The sequence below is a fragment of the Myotis yumanensis genome, unplaced genomic scaffold (assembly GCF_028538775.1).
Source record: "Myotis yumanensis isolate MYYU_CA2020_CCGP unplaced genomic scaffold, mMyoYum1.0.hap1 SCAF_19, whole genome shotgun sequence".
In the NCBI taxonomy this organism is placed as follows: Eukaryota; Metazoa; Chordata; class Mammalia; order Chiroptera; family Vespertilionidae; genus Myotis; species Myotis yumanensis.
Window position 1 is genome coordinate 12,328,932 of NW_027223770.1, and position 27,919 is coordinate 12,356,850.

General features: G+C 53.0%; 3 protein-coding genes and 1 gene segment (V, D, J or C); 2 read left to right on the plus strand and 2 right to left on the minus strand.

The window, feature by feature from the left end:
- Positions 1–202: 202 nt before the first annotated feature.
- On the minus strand, positions 203–2,496 carry CUNH22orf15 (chromosome unknown C22orf15 homolog). Its single transcript, XM_070399978.1, has 5 exons — positions 2,367–2,496; positions 965–1,051; positions 738–875; positions 449–523; positions 203–366 (listed from the first exon to the last, which is right to left on the minus strand). Exons 1-5 carry the CDS (start codon positions 2,389–2,391, stop codon positions 203–205), a joined length of 489 nt encoding a protein of 162 aa, XP_070256079.1. The 5' UTR covers positions 2,392–2,496.
- Positions 2,497–5,434: 2,938 nt separating this feature from the next.
- On the plus strand, positions 5,435–6,979 carry VPREB3 (V-set pre-B cell surrogate light chain 3). The gene is made up of 2 exons (XM_070399808.1): positions 5,435–5,517; positions 6,445–6,979. Exons 1-2 carry the CDS (start codon positions 5,469–5,471, stop codon positions 6,759–6,761), a joined length of 366 nt encoding a protein of 121 aa, XP_070255909.1. The 5' UTR covers positions 5,435–5,468; the 3' UTR covers positions 6,762–6,979.
- A 1,200-nt stretch (positions 6,980–8,179) lies between these two features.
- On the plus strand, positions 8,180–18,443 carry ZNF70 (zinc finger protein 70). The gene is made up of 2 exons (XM_070399630.1): positions 8,180–8,271; positions 12,285–18,443. Exon 2 carries the CDS (start codon positions 12,364–12,366, stop codon positions 13,708–13,710), a length of 1,347 nt encoding a protein of 448 aa, XP_070255731.1. The 5' UTR covers positions 8,180–8,271; positions 12,285–12,363; the 3' UTR covers positions 13,711–18,443.
- Positions 18,444–19,769: 1,326 nt separating this feature from the next.
- Positions 19,770–27,474, minus strand: LOC138997831 (immunoglobulin lambda constant 6-like). The segment is given in 2 exon segments: positions 19,770–20,089; positions 27,384–27,474. Coding segments are annotated over 2 exon segments (411 nt in total).
- Between the last annotated feature and the right edge of the window lie 445 nt (positions 27,475–27,919).

Here is a 27,919-nt window from a genome sequence, read left to right on the forward strand (position 1 = left end):
CCAGTGGGGTGGTGGGTGCCCGCTTCTGGGTACAGTGTGTTCAGTCTTTCAGGCAAATGTGTGTAGTGATGGGGGTTGAGATTGGGGGCCTGTTCACTCTCTCAGTGCATGGGTGTCTGTCTCATGGGAAAGGGTCCCACTTCTGGGTGTGAATGTCCCCCCAGGTATCCATGTCTCTTCCTTACCTGGCTTCTGGCCCCCGCTAGCGGGGCCTGGACAGCAGGGAGCCCAGCCTTTGGGACCTCGAAGGAGGGGCTTGGTCCTGGTGGCCACGCCGAGTGCCGGTACGAGTGCCGGTACGAGTGCCGGTACGTCTCCTCCGGCTGTTGCCCAGGGCGGGTAGGCCCGACAGCCGGCGCAGCACCTCTGCAAGGCCCAGGAAGCCCTGCCTGTCGGGGCTGGAAGAAGATGCTACCTCCCCACCCCAGGGCTCTGCCATGACACTCACCTGCCAGCTCTGGACACCGGTCATCCAGGTTCTCCAGGAGGGACTCATAGCGAGTGGGGGCTCCGCCCTCCCCGTCTGTGGGCGGAGGAGGAATGACTCCTGACTGGCCCTTACTTCTCACTGGCTCAGGCTGGGGTCAGGACAGCTTATTGGATAAAAGGGTCAGGGCTAGGTTTTGGCCAAAGTGGGGAGCTGGGTCGGGCCTTGGGTGGTCTCTGGACGGCTGGCCCCCCTCTTATATTCCAACAAAACTGCAGGGGGAGGGGAGCAAGTCGTAGGCCCCACTTACTGATGATCTGCACGAGGACATAGCTCCCACGCTCCTGCAGCAGGGGGCTGCCGGAGGAGGGGGCCTGGGAAGTCCCCTCCTCCAGGTCACTGCCCAGACTCACCAGGTGCCCATCCTCAGCCAGGAGGGCGATGGTTGCTGGGAGGGGAGGGAGGGAGGCAGGGCAGGGCTGGTACTCATGTCTGCAGCCCTGGGCCCCCACCTCATCACCCTTCCTGGCCCCTCACCATCTGGAGGCACCCGCCCCCTCTGCCGTAGGTGGGCAGTGAGAGTCACCAGGCTGCACCACGGGTTCACCAGCTCCCGGCAGCCAGCTGTGGGGGAGGGGCAGGGGTGAGTGAACGGGGCCCTCTACGTTCCCCCACTCTGGGACCCTCTGCCTCTCCCATTCCTCTCTCTTTTTTAAGTGATTTGTTTTATTGAGATAACATTTACATAATATTAAATCCACCATTTTAACCAGACTACGATTCAGTGGCATTTAGTACATTCAGAGAGTTGTACGACCACCACTGCTGTTGTGTGTGTGTTTTTTTAAACCTCACCTGAGAATATGTCTTATTGATTTTATTTTATTTTAAAAAAAATATATTTTATTGATATTTTACAGAGAGGAAGGGAGAGGGATAGAGAGTTAGAAACATCGATGAGAGAGAAACATCGTCAGCCGCCTCCTGCACACTCCCCACTGGGGATGTGCCCACAACCAAGGTACATGCCCTTGACCGGAATCGAACCCGTGACCCTTGAGTCCGCAGGCCGATGCTCTATCCACTGAGCCAAACCGGTCAGGGCATGCCTTATTGATTTTAGAGAGAGGGGAAGGGAGAAAGAAAAAGAGAGAAACATCGATATATGAGAGAAACATTGATGGGCTGCCTCCCGCCTGCGCTCTGACTGGAGATCAAACCCTAACGAAGCCTAGGTGTGTGTGTGTGCCCTGACTGGGAATTGAACTGTCAATCATTTGGTGCATGGGACAACGCTCCCACCACCTGAGCTATGCCAGCAATGGCATAGCTATTTCTAAAATATTTTCACCCCCAAAATAAACAACATGCCCACTAAGCAGTAACTTTTTTTCTTTTTTCAATTATAGTTTACATTCAATATTATTTTGGGTTAGTTTCAGGTGTACAGCATAGTGGCTCTCCCATCTCTTAACCAGAGCCGGGACCAGGACTGTACCCCACCCTCACCCATCTCCGGAGATGTCAGTGATGGGTGCACAACTCATGCCTCCTGCACCAGCCCCCCTCCCACCACGGTCTCCCTCCCACCAGAGAGCTGGGAATCTGCAACTGTGGCTGGAGCTTCGGGTGCCTGGTGCACCCTGATCTAGAGGACCGCTGACTGAATCAGTAGCCAAGGAATCATCAGTTTAAAAACATCCTCCGTGGTAGCCGGGCAGGTGTTCTAGGAGAGGGGCGGTGTGAGTTTCCAGGTACCCAGCCAGGGTTTTCCCCTCCAGGCACTCACTCCAGGCACTAGTTCTGCTTCCTCACAGAGCTTCTTCCCCAAGCCCCCCATCCCCTTCCCCACACTGCCTCCCCCATCCCCAGGGCAGAGGGAAGCAAGCTGAGTGTACCATCCCCTAACCCATCTGCAGGGACAGGGGACCCCACTTACCTCCAAACATCACCGTGATAAACATGGCTGCGGGGGAGAGGAGACAGATGTGGGGCTTTGGTACTCCGACTTCCAGCTAAGGAAGGGCCTGGGGCTGAGATCTATTCAGGGTTCAGGCCCTGCTGGGAGGTGTAGTGTGTGGGGGTGGATCCGTGGGTGATGGGGAGGTGGGCCCAGGCTGAGGCCCCTACTTGGCCATCCTTGAGGCTGGGCCCCTGCAGTTGTCCAGGCCCTTGGCCTCCTCTTCCTCCTGCTGGCTGGGGCAGAGCAGTGGGAGGAGACGGAGGCCCTCCCAGCTTCCACGCTGGTCTCCATGGCAGTGGGAGCTGCCAAGACCTCCAGGCAGGAAATGCCTTCCCCCCAGTTTCCTGGTAACGGGAGCTGAGGCAGGGCTGTAGCGGGGCCTGGAGCCTCGGTTTCCAGGGATGTCCAGAGACCACATTCTCCTACAAGTAGAAACAGCTCCCAGATTGAAAGTGGGGGAGGTTCCTGGGGGTGGGGCACTGGCCCTATGAGCTGGCAGCTGGCAGCTGGCAGCTGGCCAGGGGCCCTGGCAAAGCATGGGGTCCTCACCGACCTTGCAGACTCCCCTCCAACTCAAAGCCCCCTTCCCTGGGCTCACGTTCTTTCCTCTCCCTCTGTCTTCCTCCTCATTCCCAGTCTCTCCTTTTCTTCTGTCCTGTTTTCTTTTCTTTTTTTTTTTAAAGTATCTTTTTATTGATTTCAGAGAGGAAGGAGAGGGAGAGAGAAACAGAAACATCAATGATGAGAGAGAGTCATCGATCAGTTGCCTCCTGTACGCAACCTGGGCATGTGCCTGACCGGGAATCGAACTGTGACCTGGTTCACGGGTCGACACTCAACCACTGAGCCACACTCGCCAGGTTCCTTTTTAAAAAAAAGTTTATTGAGGTAAAATTTACATACAGTAAAATGCACCCTTTTTAGTGTTTTGAGTTTTGACAAATCTCATCTAGCCACCACCACAGTCAGGATACAGAACATCTCCATCACTTCCCACAATTTCTTTACACCCCTTTGTAGTTGACTCCAGTCTCTGGCAACCACTGCCTTTTCCAGAAAGTCCTATAAAGGGAATCATACAGTATGGGACCTTCTGAGCCTGGCTTCTTCCACTCAGCATGATGTATATGAGATTCCCCCAGATTGGCCCATGCCCATGTATCAAGAGTTTGTTCTAGGAGGTGGGGACTGGATGAAAGAAGGTGAAGGGATTAGCCAAAGAACAAATGCGGAACCCAGAGACACAGATAACAGTGGGGGCTGGGGGCTGGGTAGAGGTGGGCAATGGGGGAGGGGAATGGGGATATCTGTAATAGCGTCAACAATAAAAATAAAGTTAAAAATAGTTCCTTCGAAAAAATATATGATATATAATATATATTATATACACAGTTTGTTGCTTTTTATCACTGAAGGGGGTCCCATTGTCTGGGCGTACCATATTTGTTTTTTAAATATATTTTTATTGATTTCAGAGAGGAAGGAAGAGGGAGAGATAGAAACATCCACGATGAGAGAGAATTATGGATTGGCTGCCTTCTGCAAGTCCCCCACTGGGGATCAAGCCCACAACCCAGGCATGTGCCCTTGACCAAAATCGAACCTGGGACCCTTCAGTTCGCAGGCTGACGCTCTATCCACTGAGCCAAACCGGCTAGGGCTGTTTTTAATATATTTTATTGCTTTCAGAGCAGAAGGGAAAGGGAGAGAGAGATAGAAACATCCACGATGAGAGAGAATCATTGATGGGCTGCCTCCTGCACACCCCGCACTGGGGATGGAGCCTGCAACCCGGGCATGTGCCCTGACCAGGAATCGAAACTTGACCTCCACTATGTACCATGTTTGTTGATCCATTCACCTGCTGTTGTTTGGGGTTGTTTTCAGTTTTTGGCAATAATGAATAAAGCCAGTATAGACATTCACCTACAGGTTTTAGTGTGACTAGAAGTTTTCATTTCTCTAGGATAAATGCCATGAGAGGAAGTTCTGGGTCAGATGATGAGAGTATGCTTAACTTGACAAGAAAATGCCAATGTGTTCCAGGCCGGCCGCACCATTTCTCATCGTCCCTCTTTCTGTTTGTGGCCAGGCCTCTCAGATTCACGGCTGGTCCCGCAGCTCTCTCTCTCTCCTCCTCCTCCTGTCTCACCTGGACAAATTGAGATTTGTCTTTCCTTCTCTCCCCCTGCTTTCTGCCTCTCTCTGGTTCTCTTTCTTTCTCTGTGTTCTCACATGAACAGTTTCTCTGCCTCTCCATCTGCCTTTCTCTGACTTTTTCTCTCTCTCCCTCTTCCTCTCACGTCATCATTCTGCCTCTGTCCTTCTCCCTTATCACCTCCCCTTTCTCTTCTTTGCAGTTCTGTCTCCTGCCCCTTCTCCATGAGCCCCAGCAGACCCCCCCAGCCAGGGTGCCCAGCCTTCACCAGCTCCCTTTTCCCCAAGGTTTTAGAAATGTCTTGCACCCTCCTCCGCCCCATGATTAGGCAGTCAGAGCTCTGGGTGGCCAGGGGCCAGGCAGGAGGAGGACGGATCCTCCTATCCTCCCAGCTTGCCTGGCCAGTGGGCCTCGGAATAAGCATGATCCTCAGGGAGTGAGAACAGGACAGCTGTGAGGATTAAATCCGATGCCTCATTACAGTGCTCAGCAGTAGCCGGTGCTCAGGATCAATACCGTGGAAACGGACAGCGTTTCCCAAACTTATTTAAAGTGCAGGGCACTTTATTCCGGGGACACCGCTGTGTCTGGGGACCCGAGTCCTGCAGAACACAGCTCAGGGGTGGCTGCAGCCAGGTTCTGAAGAAATGGCCTACGTGCCGAGGGGTGTGTCTTCAGTGCATGTGTGGATTTTGGCTCCTATTCTCAGAAGGCTTGGCGGGCGGGGACAGAGGGGGCGGTCAGGACTCTCACGTTTGGGGAGATGGGGCCTGGCAGTGGGCCCCAGCCCCTGCCTCCCCCACCAATCACTGGGCTGATTTGCATGCCCTGTTGTGGTCCAGTAGCCTCCCGGCCTGTGCCCTGAAGCACCTGGGGCACACCCAACAGAACGGCTCCTGCCTGCCTCACTGCTGCTGGCCATGGCCTGGTGGCGCCTGGCCCTCCTTCTGCTTGGAGCCCTCCTGGCAGGTAAGCTCTCCCTGGGCCTGGCTCACCTGGGGGTGGGGTGGGGTGGGGGACAGCACTGGCTCCAGAAGGCCCCTCCCTGCAAAGAAGCAAATTGAGATGAGCAGCGGGAGGTTCTGGAAGGGGCACTGAGGTGAAGGGGAGAACTGGCTGCAGAGGGGATGGCTGTGCCCTAGACCTGGGACAAGTCACTTCTCTGGGTGGGCCTCAGTTTCTCCATTTCTGATTGACCACACCACTAGAGTCCCTTTGAACGTTGATTCTTTAGGGCCCTGGTCAGCAAACTGCGGCTTGCGAGCCACATGCGCTCTTTGGCCCCTTGAGTGTGGCTCTTCCACAAAATACCACAAAATACCACGTGCGGGCACGCACATACAGTGCGATTGAAACTTTGTGGCCCATGCGCAGTTTGCCGATCACTGCTTTAGGGTCTGAGAAGGGGCTGGAGCTGGTGACCTTTTGAGTTTTTCACAGGAGAAGCTGGTGTGGGCTGATCCCTACCTCACAGGGCCTCGGGAACAACCTAATTCCCAGAAGGTCCTCAGCACCCAGTTGCCTGAGGCTGAGCTGGTGGGTGGTACAGCCCAGAGCTTCCTGGCGGTGGCTAGTCTGCAGCCAGGGTTTGGAAGAGCCAGTGTGACTGAGGGGCTAGGGGTCTTCAGGGCAAGGGGTGGGAGTGAGCAAGAGGCCACCGGTCCCACCGTTTAAACTTTAGGCCTGCAACTGAACACAGATCCTCGGGAACACGGCACTGGTGGGGCTTTGGGAGTCACCAACTCAGCACCCCATCCTGTGCCCATCCCACGGCACCAGGCCACGAGCGCTCTAGGAACAGGAGTTGTCTGGTTTGGGAGTCTGACCACGTCTTCATAAGGCAGAGGTGGGAGAACAGGGGCCCAGGCCAGGCCTGAGCAGGTCTGTCTCTTTCAGTCTCCCAGCCAGTACTGACCCAGCCAGATGCACTGCTGGTGTTCCCAGGCCAAGTGGTCCAAATCTCCTGCATGCTCAACCCCCGCCACGCCAACATCAGGGACTACGGCGTGTCCTGGTACCAGCAGCGGGCAGGAAGCGCCCCCCGCTACCTCCTCTACTACCGCTCCAAGGAGGATCACCACCGGTCCCCAGACATCCCAGACCGCTTCTCAGCGGCCACAGACGCAGCCCAAAATGCCGGCATCTTGATCATCAGCCCCGTGCAGCCCGAGGACGATGCAGATTATTACTGCTCTGTTAGTTACATATCCTAGGGGTGGGGTGTGGGGTGAATGCCTCCTGTCTCCCACTTCTGTCTCTGACCTGAGGCCTCTCTCTAACTTTCTCTGCGCCTTGATTTTCCTCCTCTGTAAAATGGGCTAATAATATCCAACATGTCAATACTGGCCATGAGATCTCTGCTGAAAAAGTGACTGTGGTTGGTTGGGGAGGGTGAAGGGGGCCAGGGATTCTGGGGATTGGTTCGTAAGAGGAAGCACCTGAGACCCTTGGGACAGGGCCCGGCCTCTCCCCTGGCCCCCAGGGGGGTTCAGACTGGTCGCTTGGCCTTCCTGTGACCCCAGGAGCTGGAGAAAAAAAAGGAACCAGCCCTGCCACTCCCAGCTTCGCATGGCTGGCTGTGGTCCAATGCTCACGGGGTGACAACTGGGTTCCCAAGGAACCCAGGCTGCTAGGGAGGGTAGGGGCAGTCCCTGCCTACTCCTTGATGGAGCAGGGAGGCAGCTGTGAGTGTGTGTGGTGTGTGTGTGTGTGTGTGTGTGTGTGTGTGTGTGTGTAGGGCACTCAGAGGCACCTGAGGGCCAGCGTGAAGGCGGGTGGGCAGATGGTAGGGGCTGGCTGAGTGGGCAACATCCCCTCCCTCAGGAACACGTGTTCTATTGGTCTCCCATGAGAGGGCTGTGCCCCACTCTCCCCAGGGAGGCTCTCCCACAGGCAGGTGGGCCCAGGGGGAAGCACAGGGGGAGGGGCAAGTCTTGCCATCAGAAGCAGAGCTGAGAGTCTGGGAGTGGGGTGGGGGGTTCAAGAACACATCCCTCTTCCCTCCCGGTTCCCCCAGGAGGCGGCTCATGCCTGGAGGTCATCCCTCAAATGTACTGAGTCCAGAGAGGGTCCAGCCAACACGCGCGGCCATCGGCGGCGGGTCCCTCCGCGGGCCCTTCCTCTCATTCCCGCCTCTGTGGGGGCTGGGTGGGCAGGCAGAACCAGCAAGGGATGATGAATCTGCAGGGCTCCTGGGCCCATGAGAGCTGATGGGCTCCCCTCCGGAATCCCCTCCTCCTCTTGAAGACCCCACACGCCTGGCGGCCCCTGGCGGCCCCCACCCCCAGGGCAAGTGCAGCCGGCCTGCCCCTCCCGGCCTCAGTTTCCTCCCCTGCACTCCTGCCAGCGACTGCCCAGCTCTGTTCTCCTCCCAGCCGGACTCACTCTGGGGGCAGCCCAGAGCCACTGCGTCGTCCGACAGGAGAGTCTCTCTCGATCCCTGTCCCGGAGCCCGGAGCCCGGAGCCCCGCGGCTGCGCGCCCCGACACCAGGCGCGGCGGGACCACCGAGACGCGAGGACCTCCTCGCGGCCTAGAGCAGTCCCGGAAGTGCCCGCGGGCGGGGGGGCGGGGCTCCGGCTCTCGGGGCACCGGGGGCTCCGCGTCAGCAGCAGCCCGGGAGCCAGGCCGGGTCGGCCGCGGGTTGGAGCAGCTCAGGTGCGGCCCCGCCCCGGCCTCCGGCGGCCCCGCCCCGGCCCAGGTGAGCGGCCCCGCCCCTGCCCAGGTGAGTGGCTCCGCGGCAGCCTGTGTGCCCACCTGTCCCTCCGGTGGTCAGGGTGCGAGCGTCTCCATTGGTGGGAAGCATGTCGGGGCGCGGGCGTCGCCGCCCGGCCGGCCGGCGTGTGCCTGTCCGCGGCCGCTCGCTGGCCTCCAGCCAGAAAGCCCCGACCGGACCGAGGGTCTGCCGGGCGCCGGGCCGCGTGGGCTCCCTGGAGGATGGGGTGACGGATGCAGGAGCAGCTGGGGAAGGCCCTGAGAGAAGTGGGAAGCATGGGGTTCCATACCTTTGGCTTTTTTTGGTCCAAAAATGTTTAAAATGTTGTGTTGTTGGGGACAGATCAAGGATTGCCAACTTTTGAAACAGAGTGGAGAGCGGTTCTCAACCTGTGGGTCGCGACCCCTTTGGCGGTCGAATGACCCGTTCACAGGGGTCGCCTAAGACCATCCTGCATATCAGATATTTACATGACGATTCATAACAGTAGCAACATTGCAGTTATGAAGTAGCAACGAAAATAATTTTATGGTTGGGTCACAACATGAGGAACAGTATTTAAAGGGCCAGAAGGTTGAGAACCACTGCTTCAGGTGTAGGTGGGACAGAGCGGGAATGGAAAATTGCTAAGGAGGAAACCTTGGGAACACCAGGATTTAGCAGGTGGGTGGAAGAGGAGTTGCAATACGCAGAAGGAGGCATCCCAGGCTATGAAAATTGGGGTGGGGGGGATCTTTCAGAAACCAAGGGAATAAGGCAGGATGTGGGAGTGGGGTGGTTTGTCCAGCCTGCTCAAAGCCTTGAGGCGTCCGGGTAGGCAAGGTGGGCTTAGTGAAGGGATGAGCCCATATTGTCACATCTTTCGTTTTTCAAGAGAAGGCCAGAGACCCACTGAGTTTTCCATGTTGGCGGCTAAGTCACACAAGAAGGAAAAGCCCAGCTCTTTCGAGAGCCAGACAAAACGTGTCTGTGGCAGGATCCCCAGGCTGCCAATTTGCATCCTCTAAAATGAAGGGTTTTGAGAAGGAGGTATTGGTGAGCAGTGCCAGAAGGGGTGGGGAAGGGGACGGAGAAGAGAGGACTGGCAGCAAGGAGGTCATTGGGTGCTGGAGCCGCATGCTGAAGTCCCAGCTGAAATTGGAAACGAGAAATCTGTCTCGCTGCCATATGCAGTCGTATGATTTTCCTTGGCAGCATTTAACATGTTATGAGGAATTGGCAGAGGAGGAGTTAGTGGCCGGTTGCAGCCGGGCAAGGAATTGAGGAATGTGGTGCTGGTCAGAGAGTTAGCTGAAGTGATGTCTATAGTGAGACCCACTATAGAAGGAGGGGATCTAAGCTAGAAGGGAGTGGGTAGAACCAGAAGAGGAGAACGAAGTGAAAATGGGGAAATATTAGCCCTGGCCGGTTTGACTCAGTGGATAGAGCATTGGCCTGCAGACCGAAGGGTCCTGAGTTTGATTCTGGTCAAGGGCACATGTCTGGGTTGCAGTCTCGATCTCCAGTAGGGGGCATGCAAGAGGCAGCCAATCAGTGATTCTCATCATTGATGTTTCTCTCTCTCCATTCCTCTCTGAAATCAATAAAAATTAAAAAATAAAAGATAGGGAACTATTAGACTCGGTGAGGTTGAGTGGGAGAACTGGAAGGATTGGAGATTATGGTATCTGAAGAGGAGGGTAGGAGGGGGTAAAATGAGCAAAGACAATTCATTAAAGTGGCTGAAATTCATTAAGAAGATATTTCCAAATAGAAATGGGCTCCATCGTGGCTATTCTGACTAATATGTATATTTTGATTCAGTTACTCTCTAAGCTTCAAGGTAAGGATAATAATAGTAGTACCTTTGTATAGAGTTGTGGAGATTAAGTGAGAAACACTTGTAAAGGTCTAGTAGTGCCTAGCACAGAGCAGACACTCAGTAAACATGAGCTGTTATCCTTATGGTAGCTGGGAGTTTCCCTTTAGCTGCACAGAAGTTTCTGAATGGGGTCCTGAGAGGCTCCCCCGGGCCACCACAGGGGCTGAGGGGCTAAGGGTGTGTGTGTGTGTGTGTTCCAGTTTCCTTCTTTGTTCCTGCAGAAACACCCTCCTCCAACTGGAGCAGTCATGCTTTTGTCTGTTTATTTGTTTATATCTCCCAGAGAATTGATTTTTTTTTTTGATAAAGAGTTCAAGTGAGCCCTAACTGGTTTGGCTCAGTGGATAGAGTGTCGACCTGCGGACTCAAGGGTCCCAGGTTCGATTCCGGTCAAGGGCATGTACCTTGGTTGCGGGCACATCCCCAGTAGGGAGTGTGCAGGAGGCAGCTGATTGATGTTTCTCTCTCATCGATGTTTCTAACTCTCTATCCCTCTCCCTTCCTCTCTGTAAAAAATCAATAAAATATATTTTTAAAAAAAAGAGTTCAAGTGTGACAATCAGTTCTAGCACAAAACCAGATGGCTTTTCCTCCATTCGGTAATGTATGATTCAACAAATGTAGGTGTAGAGATTGTCCTGGGGCTCGGGGTTCCAAAATGAAGGAGCCCACGACTTGCCTTGAAGGAGCTCACAGGTAGTGGTGGGGAGAGTCCTGTCAACCCATGTGTGCCATCCAGGGTGGTGAGTGCACCAAGCTCCGTGGGTCACGGAGGGGTGTGCCTGAGATAGTCAATCTGAGGGTGAAAGAAGAGGGAACGTTTGGACTGAGCCTGGAAGGATGAGCCAGTGACAGTCTGAGAAAGAGGAGGGACCTGGCAGGCAGAAGTAGCAGCAGTACAAATGAAATGGAAGGTTAGGGGTGTGTGGAAGGAGGGGCAGGAGGTGGGCTGGAAGGGCCATGCACGAGGGCCTTGAGTGAGTTGAGCTGTCACAGGCTCCTGAGAAGAGAAATAACACGATCGGGCCTGTATTGGGGTATCTCACACTGGTGTCAATGCAGGGAATGGGCCCGAGGGAGGAACAGAAGGTGGAGATAGGCAGCCATTTGGGAGGTGAGTGTTGAAATGATCTCGGGGATTTGCACTGAGGCCTGAGCTCCGGAATCACAGCAAAGACAGAGAGGCAGAGGCAGACCCCTTCAATAAAGCCTCAGGAAAGGGAAGGACAGGCCATGCAGGTGAGAGAGGAAGAAGGTGGAGGCTGACTCCCGGAGTTGTGGCTGGGGCCCCACAAGGAAGAAAGTGCACGCTCTTGCCCAACAAAATCCAATTCCCAACACCCTCCAGCAGGTGGAGTATTGTGCCTTTTCCCTGTAGCTCCACTTCTGGATCTAACCCACCTTTCTGAACGTCCGCAGAGAGTCTAGACCAGTGATGGCGAACCTATGACAGGCAAACTCATTTTTTTGGTTGATTTTTCTTTGTTAAATGGCATTTAAATATATAAAATAGATATCAGAAATATAAATCTTTGTTTTACTATGGTTGCAAATATCAAAAAATTTCTATATGTGACACGGCATCAGAGTTAAGTTAGTGTTTTTCAAAATGCTGACACGCCGAGTTCAAAAGGTTCACCATCACTGGTCTAGACACTGTGGTGTGGTGTTTGGTTCTCTAATTTCTCTGTCTTGTTTTTAGTTGTTTCTGACAAATCAAACTTCTGTCTAACCCAGTGGGGATCAAAGCAAAGGGCAAGATTGTGACGTTTTGTTTTGTTTTGTTTTGTTAATACTCACCTGAGGATATTTTTTCATTGATTTTTTGGGGGGGAGGGGAGAGAGAGTGAGAGAGAGAGAGAGAGAGAGAGACAGAGACAGAGACAGAGATGTGAGAGAGACACATTGGTTGGTTACCTCCTGCAAGTGCCCCAATTGGGTTGGGGATCAAACCTGCAACCCCGGTATATGCCCTTGACCTGGAATCCAACCCAAGATCCTTCAATGTATGCACTGTCACTCTAACCACTGAGCACACCGGCCAGGGCCAAGATTGTATCTTATACTTATTTTGTTATCTCTACCATTGATTCTGGCACAGGAAGAAGGCACATACTAAGTGCTTGACTTGTCTGCTTGACAATGTCCCTTTTCTTTATAGATTGTAAGAACAGTAAGTGTGTCCCAAAGAAGAACATCTTTCAAGAAATACAGTCACTGGGACTGATACTAGGTCCACAATGGAGGTTCCCCCGGCATCCAAGCTTGGTGAGACCTTTGTGTTTGAAGATGGGTTAGAGATGCAGCAAGAACTTTTCCCAGAGGAGGACCTAGGGGACGCATTTCTTCAGGAAAGAGGTTTAGAGCAAATGGCCGTTATCTATAAGGAGATCCCTCTTGGGGAGCCAAACGAGGAACATGATGATTACGAGGGGAATTTCAGTCTGTGCTCAAGCCCTGTTCAGCACCAGAGTATCTCCCAAGTCAACAAACCCCAGGATGATGACATATTTGGCCAAACCTTCCTCCAGAAATCAGATCTTAGTATGTGTCAGTTAATCCATGGTGGAGAAGAACCCAGCAAACACGACTATGGGCTCGTGGGCAGGGGGGACTCGGGACCTAATGAGCCTCACAGAACTGCACAACCACCAAAACCCTATGCGTGTCGGGAATGTGGGAAGGCCTTCAGCCAGAGCTCACACCTTCTTAGGCACCTGGTGATCCACACTGGGGAGAAGCCCTACGAGTGCTGTGAGTGTGGGAAGGCCTTCAGCCAGAGCTCGCACCTTCTCAGACATCAGATAATCCACACCGGGGAGAAGCCCTACGAATGCCCAGAATGTGGAAAAGCCTTTCGCCAGAGCTCAGCCCTCACACAGCATCAGAAAACCCACACTGGGAAAAGACCCTATGAATGTGGGGAATGCGGGAAAGATTTCAGTCGGAGCTCAAGTCTGAGAAAACATGAGAGAATTCATACTGGAGAAAAACCTTATCAGTGTAAGGAATGTGGGAAATCCTTCAACCAGAGTTCAGGCCTGAGCCAGCATCGGAAAATCCACACCCTAAAGAAACCTCACCAATGCGATCTCTGCGGAAAGGCCTTCTGTCACAGGTCCCACCTCATTCGGCACCAGAGGATTCACACTGGGAAGAAACCGTACAAATGCGAGGAGTGTGGGAAGGCCTTCAGCCAGAGCTCCAACCTCATTGAGCATCGGAAGACCCACACCGGCGAGAAACCCTACAAATGCCATAAGTGTGGGAAAGCCTTCAGCCAGAGTTCCTCCCTCATTGAGCACCAGCGGATTCACACTGGGGAGAAGCCTTATGAGTGCGGCCAGTGCGGGAAGGCCTTCTGCCACAGCTCCGCACTGATTCAGCACCAGAGAATCCACACCGGGAAGAAACCCTACGCGTGCAATGAGTGTGGCAAAGCCTTCCGGCACAGGTCGGCCCTTATCGAACATTATAAAACCCACACCAGAGAGAAACCCTACGAGTGTAACAAATGCGGCAAGTCCTTCCGGGGGAGCTCACACCTTATTCGGCATCAGAAAATCCATGCTGGGGAGAAGCTCTAGGTTAGAAGGAGGCGCTCACACCAAAGCTTGAAAGCCTTTCCCAGATGGAGCCCACACCCAGTCACTTTATCTGCAAAGCTCCATCCACCTGCCCCATAACAGAGTTGGTCCTAGGTGCTCCTGAGCACCCACACCAGCAGCAAAGGGCCCCTCTTGGCCAGGTGATCAGCAGGTTTTCTGAGCACAAGGGAGGATGGTGGGGTAGAAAGGCTGCCAGAGTGGCTGAGCACCTGAAAAGAGAGTGGGCCTTCGATTTCTCATTCTCACATTTGACTTCCAAGCCTGTGAGGTTCAGTTCTGCCCTCTATTCCAGAATCCAGAAGAGAAATGACTGTAAGAGGGAGAAAGTTGAGTTAAACCCACGAGAATGTCAGGTGAGAACTCTAACATCAGGCTACAGTTTGGCACTTTCAGTAGAAGGAACCATTCTCACAGTCCAAATTAGCTGAAGAAAAATGAATCCAAAAAGTAGATACCTCAGCCACAAAATGGAATCTTCTGCCTGGTTTGGGTACTTGTAGGTACAACCCAAACAGGTTATAGAACAAAGGGAGTGTCTGGAAGGATTAGGTTTGGGACTGGGAGTGAGGGTGCGAGTCCCTGGTGTGGTCCCTTAATCCTATTCTGTGTTAGAGTGAGGGGGGGTCTCTTTCAAGGAGAGTAGAGGTTTGGTCCTGCAGGCCAGAGGGCATTTGATGCCCAGCTCTGACTCAGCCCAGGCCCACGGCACCAGTGCCCTCCAGGAGCAGGCCCTCCACCAGACCCGGGGCTCCTAAAACCACAGCGTGCCTTGGACATCAGCAGGGCCCCTTTCTGGTCTGGCAGCTGTGCAGCCTCTCCACCTTCCAGTGCAGGCTCGGGCGGGGCGAGGGGATGTTGGAAGCAGGGTGATTCAATCAGAGATCTGGGTGCAAGTCTCAGGTCCATCCCTCCTACCCGTGAAATGGAGATAGTGGGATCTGGCCCCACACTTTGAGGATTGGTGCAAGCATCCCATTCAGAATGAGAGCACATATGAAAGTGCTTTGACAACTAGGGATTGAGCGTGGATACCCAGAGTGACCTCTGCCCTGCCCCCCACCCCCCCCACCCCGGGAACACTGTCCCTGAAACCTGGAGAAGCGTCCCCATCTGCTTCCTGAAATGGCAGAGCTTACAGCAGGCCCTCACTAAACCAGGCTTCCCCATACTCCCTCAGGCTTGTACCCTGGACTGGGGGGCCCTGTGTTTAACTTACAGATATTTCCCTGGAAGCCATCCTGAGCCTCCCTGTGGTGTTCAGTCCATGTCCCTGTACTTCTCTCTGTTCTCCCCCTGCCAACTGGTGTTCATCTGGGACCAGCTCAGTGGGCTTCCCTAGAGGTGGGGCTCGGTGGCGTGTTTTTAAAGCTCCAGGTGGTTACAATGTCCCAGCATGCATCCAGGCCGTGAGCCCTGTGCTGGGCACCCATGCCACCCCACATCTCCCAAATGACAGGCCTGCTTGCCCTGACTGAGCAGAGCTTGAAGGTGGCCCAGGAACCACACACTGACAGGTCTGGCTAGTTGGTCATTGTTTGTCCCAGGCCCTCGGGCCTTCGTGTGCCCATGGGGATCTAGTACTGGCTTTCCCCGCAGGATTCTCAGCTAGTGTGGGAGGAGGCGGTCTGAGCTATTTTGAAGTTTTCCAAACGTTTATGGCTGGAATCCCATGAACCTATCATGGTAAAGCTGGTTATTTCAGCCAATCAGAAGTTCAGCTTGGCAGATATGTGCAGTTTTGATGAAAAAAATGGGAGAGCCGCCCTGGCTAGTTTTCTCAGTGGTTAGAGAGTCAGTCCTTGGACTAACGGGTCACAGGTTCAGTTCTGGTCAAGGGCACATATCTCCATTGTAGGCTCAATCCCTGGCCCCAGTCAGGGTGCCTGTGGGAGCCAATCGATACATGTGTCTCTCTCACATCAATGTTTCTCTCTCTCTGTGTCTCTCACCCTCCCTACCACACTCTCTAAAAATCAATGGGAAAAAAATATTCTCGGGTGAAGATTAACAAAAAAAAATGGGAGAGCCATAGTTGTTACTGAGTAAGTGGGGCTTGGTAGCCAGAGATTTTAAAAGGATTGGTCTGGTGGTCTGGCAAGATCACTTCTGTCAAGTCCCGCTCTTTGCTATATGAAACATTTAACCGGCACCCCAGGCTTCCCCAGCACCTGCTGTTCCACAGCTGGACTGGTCAGGTGGTGCTGGGCATCGTTGTCAGGACCAGGAGTGAGGAGAGAATGCTGACACCTGCTCGGTGCGGGTGACAGCAGCCACCAACTCCCACCAGGTCTACCTCCTGCACCCCCTCATTCAGTCATCAATTTCCTTCCCACCTTCAGTGTCTCCCTCCACACCCTGTGCACCCCAACCAAATTGATTTTTTTAAAGCATCACTTTGCACATGTCACCACTCTCCTTAAAATCAACCTTTGGGGGTATTTCTGCACATAAACCCCCATTTCAGCCAAGCTGCTTCACCCCCTCTAAACAAGCCACATGGAGCTCATGCCAGCCTCTGTCCTCAGCTCACCCCCAGCTTCTCTCAACCCATTTTATACTGTTCTCTCGTTTTGAAATATGCACTTTCTCCCCCTGTACCCTCTGCAGCCCGTCTCCTTTCTTCCTTTTGACAATTTATGTAACAGGATTAAAACCCCTCTGTGAAGGGTTGACAGATTCTCAAATAACCATGGTGAAGACCAGGTACTTTTCATTTTTGGAAGTGTAACTAAAACTAGCTCTCTGTTCAATGTATTTCATGGTTTGTGTATTTAAATTCCTTCCATTTTATTTTGGGTCTCAGTGTAAGGTTATAAGGGATTGCCCTGGTAACGGTTTAATCGTCCTTGAATTTAGTTGTTTTTGTTGTCTTGTGTTTTTTCCCTCACGGCAGAGGTTGAATGTTGTATAGCTCCCACTCGTGATTTTGTTTACTAGTTGAATTGTTGTGTCAAAGTATATGTATTCTGGTGGGTTGTTTGTTTTTAGCTAAATACTTTATGTTTCTAAGATTAATTATTAGTTAAGCATATATATCTATATTTTTATTGATTTTAGAGAGGAAGGGACAGAGAGAAACATCGATCGGCTGCCTTCTGCACATGCCCTGACCAGGGATCGAACCCTCAACCTGACTCTGTGCCCTGACTGGGAGTCAGAATCGAACCTGCAGCCTTTTGGTGCATGGGATGATGCTCCAACCAACTGAGCCACACAGGCCAGGGCATTAGTTAATCATATTTTTACTATTTCTAGTAAATGTAGGTAATTTAGCCTGATTTTTTAAAATAGTTCGAGCTTTTTCTATACTCCATAAGTTTAACATGTGATATTTCTTGTTATTATATTATTACTTTCCTTTTGGCCCAAGTGTTGTTATTACTTTTTTATATTTCCAAATGATGAATGCTTAAGCCATTATTGTTATTTCTTACTTTATTGTGGTTTCAACATTTCAAAGTGTCCATAGAATTTCTTTGGGCCTGAATATATTATCAGTTTTTATAAAGCATTTGTGTACTCTTAAGAAATGTGTTTTTACTCTATCAGTTCTATTTGTTAGCTCAGTTTTTAAACTATTTTATACAAATTAATATTCTCTCTAATTTTGTTTACTTCAGAGTTCTGAACCTGGGGTCCATGGACTGCCTAGGGGTCTTTTGGCACACAGGGGTTTTAAAAGGTGTGGACCCCTAGGGACTGAACAAAGCTGTGTGGACATGTGTATGAGTGAATTGTTCTGGGTCTGTAGCATTCTCCTTATTTTGGAAGGGCTCTGTGGCCCCAAAATAGTTAAGAACACTCATTTACCTGATCTAATTGTAGTCTGATTTTGTGTTTTTTTCTTTGTGTAGTTTCTGTTCCTTTTTTATGTGTGTTGCTATGTTAGTAATGCAATTATCTCAACTCTTTTTGGAGAAATAGACAGGGTATAAGTTGTCAATAATACCATGGTGTTTGGGATATATATGTATATATATATATATATATATATATATATATATATATATACACTTAATAGTGATATATTGAAAAACTGTGCCTTTTAGTGCTCTATTTGCCTCTTCATGCTTCTAGCTTAAACTTCTCTTTTCCAAATATTATAATTCCTTTGCTTTTCTTGCATTTGCATTTGCATGGGAGTTTATTTAGCTCAGCATTTTAATTTTTAAATGTGTGTATATATTTTGCTATATATCTGTAACTTATAAACACCAAATTCTTGGATTTGATTTTCTGATTCTTTCTGTAATTCTTTTCCTTCTTGTGTAAGAAGTTCTGTCATTAACATTATTGTTTAGAGTAAGGTAGAAATTTGCATTTTAACATTTTAGTATCTGTTCATTCCTTTAACCCACAAAGGCCATGCTCACTCATGCGTGGAGTAGCATTTTGGGGTAGACGAGAAGTCTGCCATTGGGCGTACCTGCTCCTTGCCTTCATCAGTGCCAGACTCTGTCTGAAGCCCACTCTTCAGGTCACGGGCTCTATTTCCAGTGTCCTTGGCTGCAATGTGGGGGAGTGATGCCACCTCGTAGCCTCGTGGAGCCCAGAGGACTAAGGAAAACAAACCTGCATGGCAAACAGCGGGCACAGATGATGACTCCACTATTAGTATTTCGAATATTGGATTTTCTGTTCTTGCTCCTCAAGTTCTTTGAACATAAAACATTACATTGTGCTTTACGTTTTAGAGAATCCTACCAGATGTAGCAAAGAATTAAGTAGACATCACAGATGCATCCCGCCCTCCCAGAGTGAACCCACAGTCATTTGAAGAGAGGTGGGGACCCTGGTCTCATTACCCGCATCCCCACCACCTGACTGTCCCAGGTTGGCTCCTCCTTAACCTTCCCCTTCCTCCCTTAACCCCCTCCTGTGGGGAGAGGGGAGGGCACAACTGCAAAGGCTCAGAAGATGGCCCCTTATGGCCACTCCTGTTACAGTGGGGAAACTGAGGCCAGTGATTTACCAAAAGTGCGATGTAGTGTCAGACCCCCCCCCCCCCCCCCCCGCCCCGGCAGTCGTGGGGAAGAACATGTCTGGATGCTACGCTGGAGCCCCAGCCAGTTGCTGCCGGGGTTTATCAGAGGGCCAAGGTGAAAACCAAATTGCCTCAATCTGTTCAGAGTTGCCCAAGTCTGAATATATTATCAGTTTTTACTGCACATAAACCCCCATTTTATACTGTTCTCTGGGCTGCAATCAGAGATCTGGGTGCAAGTCTCCCCTTCCACCTGAGTCATCTTGGGGATAATTGGACATTCGCAAACATCACACAAAATGGATATATTTACTAGAATGCCGATGCCTCGATTTACTGGGGTGGGGAAAGAGAACCCCTTTTCTTATGGGAGAACCCCATCTTCAGTATCTGATAACCCGGAAACCAAGGTGGGTGTGAAATTGGTGTGTCTCTCTCACATTGATCTTTCCTTCCCTCTCTCTCTCTAAAAATCAATAGGAAAAATATCCTGAGGTGAGGATTACCAAAATACAAAGACTGATTCTGCTTTAGTGTCCTGGACCCCTTGGGGTGAAAGGGAAGAGGCGAGGGTGGGCAGGAGCTGAGCTGGGCATGGAGGGAGCAGGGCATCCCAGGGCGCGAGAGCCGGAACAGAGGGCATCTGCACCAGGGCAGTAGTGAGAGCTTATCTGGCGGTCACCGGCCATGGCCAGTTCTGTCCGACCAGGAGGGAGGGACATAATGGGCTGGAGGAGGAACTGGGGAAGGAGAAGGCAGAGGGACTGAATGGTGACCGGACTCCTTGTGTCCTGGTCAGGTTCCTGGGAGGTGCCCCAGGAAACTCCTGCTGGGCACAAAGGATTCTCCCACCCACCCCGAGAACCAGGGGAAGCCACAGGTTAAATACGAGACTAGAAAAGAATGAGCAGAGAGCATGGGTTCTGATTGACAAGAACGTTTTGAGAATTGATTGGGTTCAGGGAGCCGGGCTGGGGCTGGGGATGACTCAGGTGGAAGGGGAGACCTCCCAGAGGTCCCAAGGCTCCGCCCCCGAGGGGGGTCGCTCAGGGCCCTAGGAACACTCTGCGGGGACCACGGTCTTCTCCACGGTGCCCCCCTCGTGCGTGACCTGGCAGCTGTAGCTGCCGCCAGATTTCCACTTGTCGGGCGTCAGGCTCAGGTAGCTGCTGGCCGCGTACTTGTTGTTGCTCTGTCTCCAGGGCTTGGTGGTCTCCACGCCCTGGCTGACGGGGTTGCCGTTTGCCTTCCAGGCCACCGTCACGCTGCCCGGGTAGAAGTCGCTGATGAGACACACCAGCGTGGCCTTGTTGGTGTGGAGCTCCTCAGGGGAGGGTGGGAACAGAGTGACCGAGGGTGCGGACGCGGGCTGACCTATGTGGACAGAGAAGGGGTGTGAGGGGGAGCGGGTGTTGGTGCAGCCTCCCTGCTAATCTGCATCCTGTGTGACCCGTCCATTGTGGCCATGTTTGTTCACTCCTTCTTTGTCTCTTCCTTTCTCTCAGCCCCTGGACAGCAGGCCGCCCCCACCCGTCCAGAAGCCCTTCCAAGTCACCTCCCGGTGATCTGGTCAAGCCCCTCCACCTGTAGCCTCAGTTTCCCCGAGTGTAAGCGGGGCAGGCTGACCTCCCTCCTCCCAGTCTCGGAGTCTGAGTGTGGGGTCTGGCTCCGAACTCCCGAGCCCTCGGCCCAGCGTCAGGCCCCACCTCACTTCATCCTTCTGGAGCCCCAGGCCTCTGCGATCTGGGCTCCCCCAACGGGCCTGATGGTGTGTGGGGAGGCCCAAGCCTGAGCCCCGCACACAGAGGGGCCTGGCGCCCCCGTCGCCCTTGGGCACCCGGCGTGGCCGCAGCCCGGCCTCAGCTCTCCAATGAGGGCTGAGGCCGAAGCCCAGGGGCCCTGACCCAGCACCCTGCACCTCGGCTGCATCTTGGCGCTGCTCCCCCTGATGACGGGCACTGTGGCCCCACGCCACCCCAGGACCTCTGACAACTGACTTCATGGGGCAGTTTGCAGCTCTGAGCCCCCCGTCCACTCCTCACGCTGTCATCTCTGAGGCTAATGCTCCCTAGAGGAAGGTGGGTGGCCGACCTGTGGACAGAGATTATGGCTCCAGGGACAGGTGAGTCTGTGCCTCACAGAACCTGCTCCTCTCTGACCGCTGTCCTGGGAGGCTGAGCCGCTGGCCACCTTACCTGCCGCACCTGTGTCTGCCTCCCCATATCCTCACAGCCCAGAGAGCTTTAGCTCCGCCTTCCGTAGGCCTCCCTCGGGCTGACCCTGTGCCCCTGGAGGTTGTGGTTACAGCCTCAGCCCTGTCCCCAGGCGACTGTATGGCTCTCCCCACGTGGATGGGCATCGAGCCCTCGGCCCAGACCCCAGGGCCTCCGGACTGCCTAGGCCCCTTGTGGGTGTCTGTCCTGCAAGAGAGACAGGAGCCCCATTCCTAGGCCAAACCCCAGCCTCAGCCCCTGGGACCCAGCTGCTTCAAGCTGTCAGACTCTGGACTTGGCTACTCCTGCTCTTGGGCCCTCCCTGCTGGTTACCCTGAGACCAACCCATCTCCCCCAGACCTTATAGAGAGAGGCGGGGATCGGTTATTTTTCCCCTATATTTTTAATATATTTAGGTGGGGGCAGGGGGAGGAAGGAAGAGGGAGAGAAAGAGAAACATCAAAATGCCCCCTGACCAGGAATCAAGCCAGCAACCTTTTGGTGCCCAGGACGCCGACGGCCAAACAACTGAGCCACACAGGCCAGGGCCTGGGGACGGTTCTGACAGCCGGGAGGGCGGAGGGGAAGCAGCCTACAGAGAGGAGTGTTTCCCAAGACAGCAGAGGGTGGGACACCAGGGAAAAGGTGACGAGAGCCGCTTACCTAGGACAATGAGCTGGGTCCCGCTGCTGAAGACATACCACGGCGACTGAAGATCGGACCAAAACCCGCCGGGCCAGCACCTGGGGCCTGTCCCCTGGGGGCCGGTCCTGAGCAGGAACCTGCTGGGTATGATGGGCACAGGGCTGCAGCAGGGGGCGGGGCAGGTGGGCGGCCCGGCTCCCTTCCCGAGGCAGGTACCACCTGCGCTTTGGAGTCACCTAGCGTGTGACCCCCCTCGTCTGGTCACCACGGAATCCTTAGTGCCGACGTGTCCCTCCAGGCAGCTGTGTGGTGCGGCCGGAGGATCCTGAACTTGCTTGATCTGCTTGACCTCTCCTGGCCTCATCCTAGGGACTCTGAGGGCTCCTTCCCCACAATTCCCCACGGTCTAGCCAGGTGGGCTTCTTCCCTGGGCCCAGGACACCGGGTCGTTCCTGACTCACAGTGTTCCCACGGAGAGAACCCTTTCCCTGTGTCTCCACACGTCAAGACACGATTCAGTTCTTTATGAAGCCTTCTCCGATCTCTTCCAGTGGCCGGCAAACTGCGGCTCGCGAGCCACATGCGGCTCTTTGGCCCCTTGAGTGTGGCTCTTCCACAAAATACCGACTTCTGCGCATGGGCCATGAAGTTTCAATCGCACTGTACGTGTGCGCCCACACGTGGTATTTTGTGGAAGAGCCACTCAAGGGGCCAAAGAGTCGCATGTGGCTCACGAGCCGCAGTTTGCCGGCCACTGTCTTAGACCAATGTCGTTCTGTCCATCCATCCATTAATTTCTCCATCCACCACCCATCCGTCATCCAACCATCCATTTGATAATGGCCCCCAAGCACTTGTCTGCCAGTAACGGTCTCCTGTGCTGAGACGTGGCAGGGCCCCCGGTTCTCATCTCCATCTCTCCCTAAAACCCCTCTTCCTGTCAAGTCTGAGATCCCCTCCCCAGTTCCTGTTGTACCTTACGTTTTTGCAGGATGCAACACAGGTGGATCCTCTTCCCAGTGACTCTCTTCCCCTGGGTACCTTTTCCTCCTCTGGCTTCCCTTTCTTTATGGCCCATACATGGCCACTGACCCATTCTTTGCCATCTCACACTGTGGATTCCCACCACCGCCTGTATAGTGAGGCTCTAGTCCAGTGGTTCTCAACCTTCTGGCCCTTTAAGTACAGTTCCTCATGTTGTGACCCAACCATAAAATTATTTTCGTTGCTACTTCATAACTGGAATGTTGCTACTGTTATGAATCGTCATGTAAATATCTGATATGCAGGATGGTCTTAGGCAACCCCTGTGAAAGGAACGTTCGACCGCCAAAGGGGTCACGACCCACAGGTTGAGAACCGCTGCTCTAGTCTATCCAGCTCCAAGCCTTCTCTCTTCACGGCTCTGCCTAAATTGCCCAGTGAGCGTCTTCAGCTGGATGGCTCACAGGAATCGCAACTCACCACATCCAACTGAGGCTGGCTACCCTTCTCCCAACCCAGTTCTTTTCTGTCTTCACCTGGTCACGCGTGATCATGAGTGTTCTCATCCCTGTTCACCCCCAGGCCGGAAGTCTGTGTTCTTAAATTCAGCATCTAAATATTCCCTTTTAAAGTTAAAGCTAGAAGCCCTAGATTTTGTTTTGCTGATTTTAACTTCCCACTCATACAAAATGTGGCATTGAGTTGGGCCTTATTGGTTGTAAGCATTTCTGCATTTTCACCTTAGAAGCTGGTCCAGTCAGCAGTGGTTGGTTTTGTGATGCAAATATAAGATTTTTTTGCATTAAATTTTTATTGTTTTAAAATTGCATATATAACACAATTAAGCAAAAAAGAAGTGCACTTTAAAAAGTACACCTAATATTTATCTCTCTATATAGTGTCATTTTCTTTCTTTATTGTGGTAAAATAACCATAGCATAAAATTTCCCACTTTAACTTATTCTATGAGGCTGGCATTACCCTAATACCGAAAGCAGAGCAAGGCATTATAAGAAAAGAAAACTAAAGACATATCTCTCATGAATAAAGATGCAAAGATCCTCAAAAAATATTTACAAATCAAATCCAACAATGTATAAAAAGAATTATGCACCATGATCAAGTGGGATTTATCTCAGGCATGCAAGACTGGTTCAACATTTGAAAATCAATTAATGTAATCTATCACATCGACAGGCTAAAGAAGAAAAAATCACATGACTATGTTACTAGATGCAGAAAAAGCAGTTGACAAAATTCAACACCCATTCACGATAAAAACTCTCACAGGAGAACTTACTTAACTTGCAAAAAGGTATCTAAAAAAACCTATAGCTAGCCCTGGCTGAGTAGGTCAGCTGGTTAGAGCATCATCACAATACACCAAGGTGTAGGTTCGATCCCCAGTGAGGGCACATACAAGACAACCAATGAATGCAAGTGGAACAAGTCAATGTTTCTCTCTCTCTCTCTTTCTCTCTCACTCTCTCTCCCTCCCTAAAAATCAATGAAAAAAACAACAACAACCTGTAGCTAACATCATAATTAATGGGAGAAACTTGAAGCTTTCCTGCTAAGGTCAGTAGCAAGGTAAAGATGTTTCTTCTCACCGCTGCTTTTCAATATTGTACTGAAAATTGAAAAGCAGTGGCTAATGCAATAAAATAGTGAAATAAAAGGTATACAGATTTCGAGAGAAGAAATAAATGGATAATGTGATTGTGTAGAAAATCCAAAAGAATTGACACACACACACACACACACACACACACACATCCAGTTTCGCTCAGTGGTTAGATTGTTGGCCTGCGAATGGATTCTGGTCAAGAGCACGTACCTCGTACCTCTGTTGCAGGTTTGATCCCTGGCACAGTTTGGGGCACATGTGGGAGGCAACCAAGCAATGTGTCTCTCTCACATCTATGTTTCTCTCTCTCTCTCTTTCTCCTCCCCCCTCCCCACTCCTCCCTCCTTTCCACTTTCTCTAACATCAAAAGAAAAAAATATCCTCAGGTGAGGATTAGAAAAACACGCACACCCTCTTGGAGCTAATAAGCAATTACAGCAAGGTTTCAAGATACGAGACTAATGTACAAGTCAAATACTTTCACTTACGCCAGCAACGACAGTAGAATTTGAAATTAAAAACAACGCCTCCCCTTTTCCTGGGTCTGCCTCTCCCATCCCTTCCCCCAGCTCCCTGCCTCCTCTGCACACCCCCCTTTCCTCTTGGCCAACGCTGCTCTCTGCCTGGAGCATTCCCATATGGGTCAGCGCCCCTCTGTCTGTACGACCATCTTGGGCAGGCCCCGGCCACTTTACTGCTCCTGAAGTGTCCAGGGGTCTGTCCCCAGGACTGCACATGAACTTCTGGGTTCACACTGACCCTCTCTGTATCCCCCAGCCCCAAGTGGCCCCTCAGTGAGCGGATGTTCTTGGGGAAGAGCAGCTCTTTGCAGACCACCCCTTCTCTCGGACCATTTTGTTGAGATACAGGACACACTGATGCAGTCACCGTGTTCTCTTAACTGTCTATCAAAAAAGGCAGGGGGTGCCCTGGCTGATTCTGCTCAGTGGTTAGAGCGTCAGCCCATGGACCAAGGGGTTTTGGGTTCGATTCTCAGTCAAGGGCACACAGTCAAGGTCACGAGTACCTGGGTTGCAGGATCCCCACCCCATGGTGTGCATGTGGGAAGCAACCAATCAATGTGTCTCTCTCACATCGATGTTTCTCTCTCTCTCTCTTCCTCTTCCTCCCTTCCTTCCACTCTAAAAATCCATGGAAGAAAAAAACAAACAAACAACAACAAAAAACCAAAAAATCGATGAAAGAAAATATCCTCCGGTGAGGATTAACAACAACAACAAAAAAGGCAGGGGGCACCCTGGCTCTTCCCTTCTCGTTCCTCCCACCTTCTGAATCTGCCCACATACCTGTCCACTCTGCCTGGGCCACCGCCACGCCCTCCCGAGGTCTCTCTCGTCCCGATTTCCATCCCCTCCCACCCACCCTAGTCTGGTCATGTCGTTTTCTTGCAACATCCCTCAGAACTCCCAGATGAAGTCTGACCTCCAAGGATGGGTCCTCCAGGTCTGGGCCTGGCCACCCGCCCGGCCTCCCCTCAGACCCCCTTGGTCCCAGGACCCACCGCTCCAGCTCGGGGGACCACTGGCAGCTTTCGGAGGTGGGTAGCACTATCTGTACTCCCTCCGCAGTGGGGCCTCCTCCGCCCTCCCCTGTGGGTGCCTCTGTCCTGCAGGCATCCTCCTGCGTGTGGTGTCGCTTCACCCCGCCCCCCTCTCTGGGTGGACCTGAGTGGGGCTGACTCTTGTTCCCCTGGGATCCCGGCCTCAGCCTTTGACCCTGATGGGGGCTCCATCTTACCTCATGCTTTCCTGGGTGCTGCCCTTGCTCAGCGGTCCCTGCAGGACACGAGACGCCAGTCCTGGCCTGACACCCACAGGTGCTGACCCACCTCCCTGCTGCCCTGCTGGAGTAGCAGCGGATCAGCTCTCTCCATCCCAGCCCTTCATCCCGGCGGCCCCAGCATCCCTGGTGTGGGTTCCAGGCCGCAAGGCCCTCATCCTGGTAGGACCCCGCACTTTGCAGAGGGGGAAACTGAGGCCTGAGAGGTGGACTTGTCAGCCCAGTTTAGGGGCTGGAGATGGGGATGCCTGGAGGTCACTGAGCGTGGGCCCTGGAGTCTGCACCAGCTGTGTGACTTTGGGCAGGTCCCCGCACCTCTCTGAGCTTCTAGCCCCATCTGTGAATTGGATGGCAGTGGGATTATCCTGTGGGGCCATGGAGAGGGAGGTTCTGCCCCTAAAGTGATTGCTGCCCAGGATGAGGGTGTCATTGTGCCACTGATTCTCTTAAGTGGTTCCAGATGCTCAGCCCTTGGTCCAGGACTTCCCACCACACAGAGAGGAGGGGCTGGGGCCACACGTCAAGGTGGGACAGACCAAAGCCCTCAAAAGCCCTTACCCTAGGCCTTTCCCACAGAGGTGTCTGTGTCCTGGGTGGGCTTGGGCCCCTGGGAGGACAGTCCCAAGAGGCAGCCCAGGCTGAGGATCCTTGGCTTAGGGCCTGGTGACCCGAGGACACCAGGGAAGATATACCCCCACCTCAAGGCATCAGTCAGGGTCTGTGCCCCCTGCTCCAGGGAGTGGTGCCCACTCAGAGGGGGAGAGTGAGGACGTGGCTCATCGGCTAAGACAGTGGTCGGCAAACTGCGGCTCTCAAGCCACATGTGGCTCTTTGGCCCCTTGAGTGTGGCTCTTCCACAAAATACCAGCTTTCCCACAAAATACCAACTTCTGTGCATGGGCCACGAAGTTTCAATCGCACTGTACGTGCGCGCCTGCACGTGGTATTTTGTGGAAGAGCCACACTCAAGGGGCCAAAGAGCCGCATGTGGCTCGTGAGCCGCAGTTTGCTGACCACGGGCTAAGAGAAAGAGGCCCGGCTCCCTGGGACAACAGCACCCACACCCACGGGGACATCCTGCCCCTGCCTCGGTTTCTGCCCCACCCAGAAGACCAGGTGAGGCACTAGTCTTGGATGCAAAATTTAAGGGTGCCAAAAAACCCCAGGAAAGAAGATAAATACATTTCAATACAATATGAAAAAGTAAAAATCAATGCAAACAAATCCACACCGAACAAAAGGAGAGCTCTCTAAATAAAGCCAGCGTCTGCCCAGGCCCCTGCTCTCCAGCCGACCCTCCCTTCTCTCCCTTTGCCCCTCATTGCCACGCTCTGGCCCCCACTCCCGGTTTGGGCTCAGGGACCCTCAGATCCCCCACAAGACTCACTCCGCCCCTTACCTTCCCCACAGGCTCCTGGGGCTGCTCCTTGTCGGGGCTCCAGAGCTCGGAGCCCGGCTGTGAGGTGCGGTGGTCGAGGACAGCAGGCCATGGGCGCCCACGGCCAGGCCCAGCAGCATCAGGGGCCAGTGCTGCCTGAAGCCAGGGCTCTGCCCCCCGCGGGCCTCATAGCCCACCGGCCCTATTCTGGGCCTCATCTGCGCTCAGGGTCAAAGGCACCCCTGGCTGACCTGCTGGTGTACGCGTCCAGTGGGGACGGTTAGGCTGGCAGGTGCCTCTGTCCCTCTCGCTGACAGTGACTGTCCCAGTGCGCCCTGTCATCTGCCTGGGCTTTTTCTGGTCCCTGCCCCCAGTGGCCCGCCCCCTCCAGGGCCATGGCCGTTACTCCTGAGGGTCTCTCCCAGCGGGGCATCTGCCAACTGCCATGCTGTGGTCAGGATCCAGGGTTCAACTGCCCCCCAACCACAGCTGCCAGCCTGGCTGGGCCCCTGGGGCCTTGTGTGGATGGAGCACACCTGCTCCTGCCCAGCGGCCGG

Bases quoted from the DNA above. Each gene is read 5' to 3' on its own strand.
- VPREB3 (XM_070399808.1), top strand. From the start codon at position 5,469: ATGGCCTGGTGGCGCCTGGCCCTCCTTCTGCTTGGAGCCCTCCTGGCA. The intron at 5,518-6,444 runs GTAAGCTCTCCC...TGTCTCTTTCAG, and splicing joins GCTTGGAGCCCTCCTGGCAG to TCTCCCAGCCAGTACTGACC.
- CUNH22orf15 (XM_070399978.1), bottom strand. From the start codon at position 2,391: ATGTTTATCACGGTGATGTTTGGAG. The intron at 1,052-2,366 runs GTAAGTGGGGTC...CCTCCCCCACAG, and splicing joins TATCACGGTGATGTTTGGAG to CTGGCTGCCGGGAGCTGGTG. The intron at 367-448 runs GTGAGTGTCATG...TGGGCCTTGCAG, and splicing joins CCGGTGTCCAGAGCTGGCAG to AGGTGCTGCGCCGGCTGTCG.
- ZNF70 (XM_070399630.1), top strand. From the start codon at position 12,364: ATGGAGGTTCCCCCGGCATCCAAGCTTGGTGAGACCTTTGTGTTTGAA.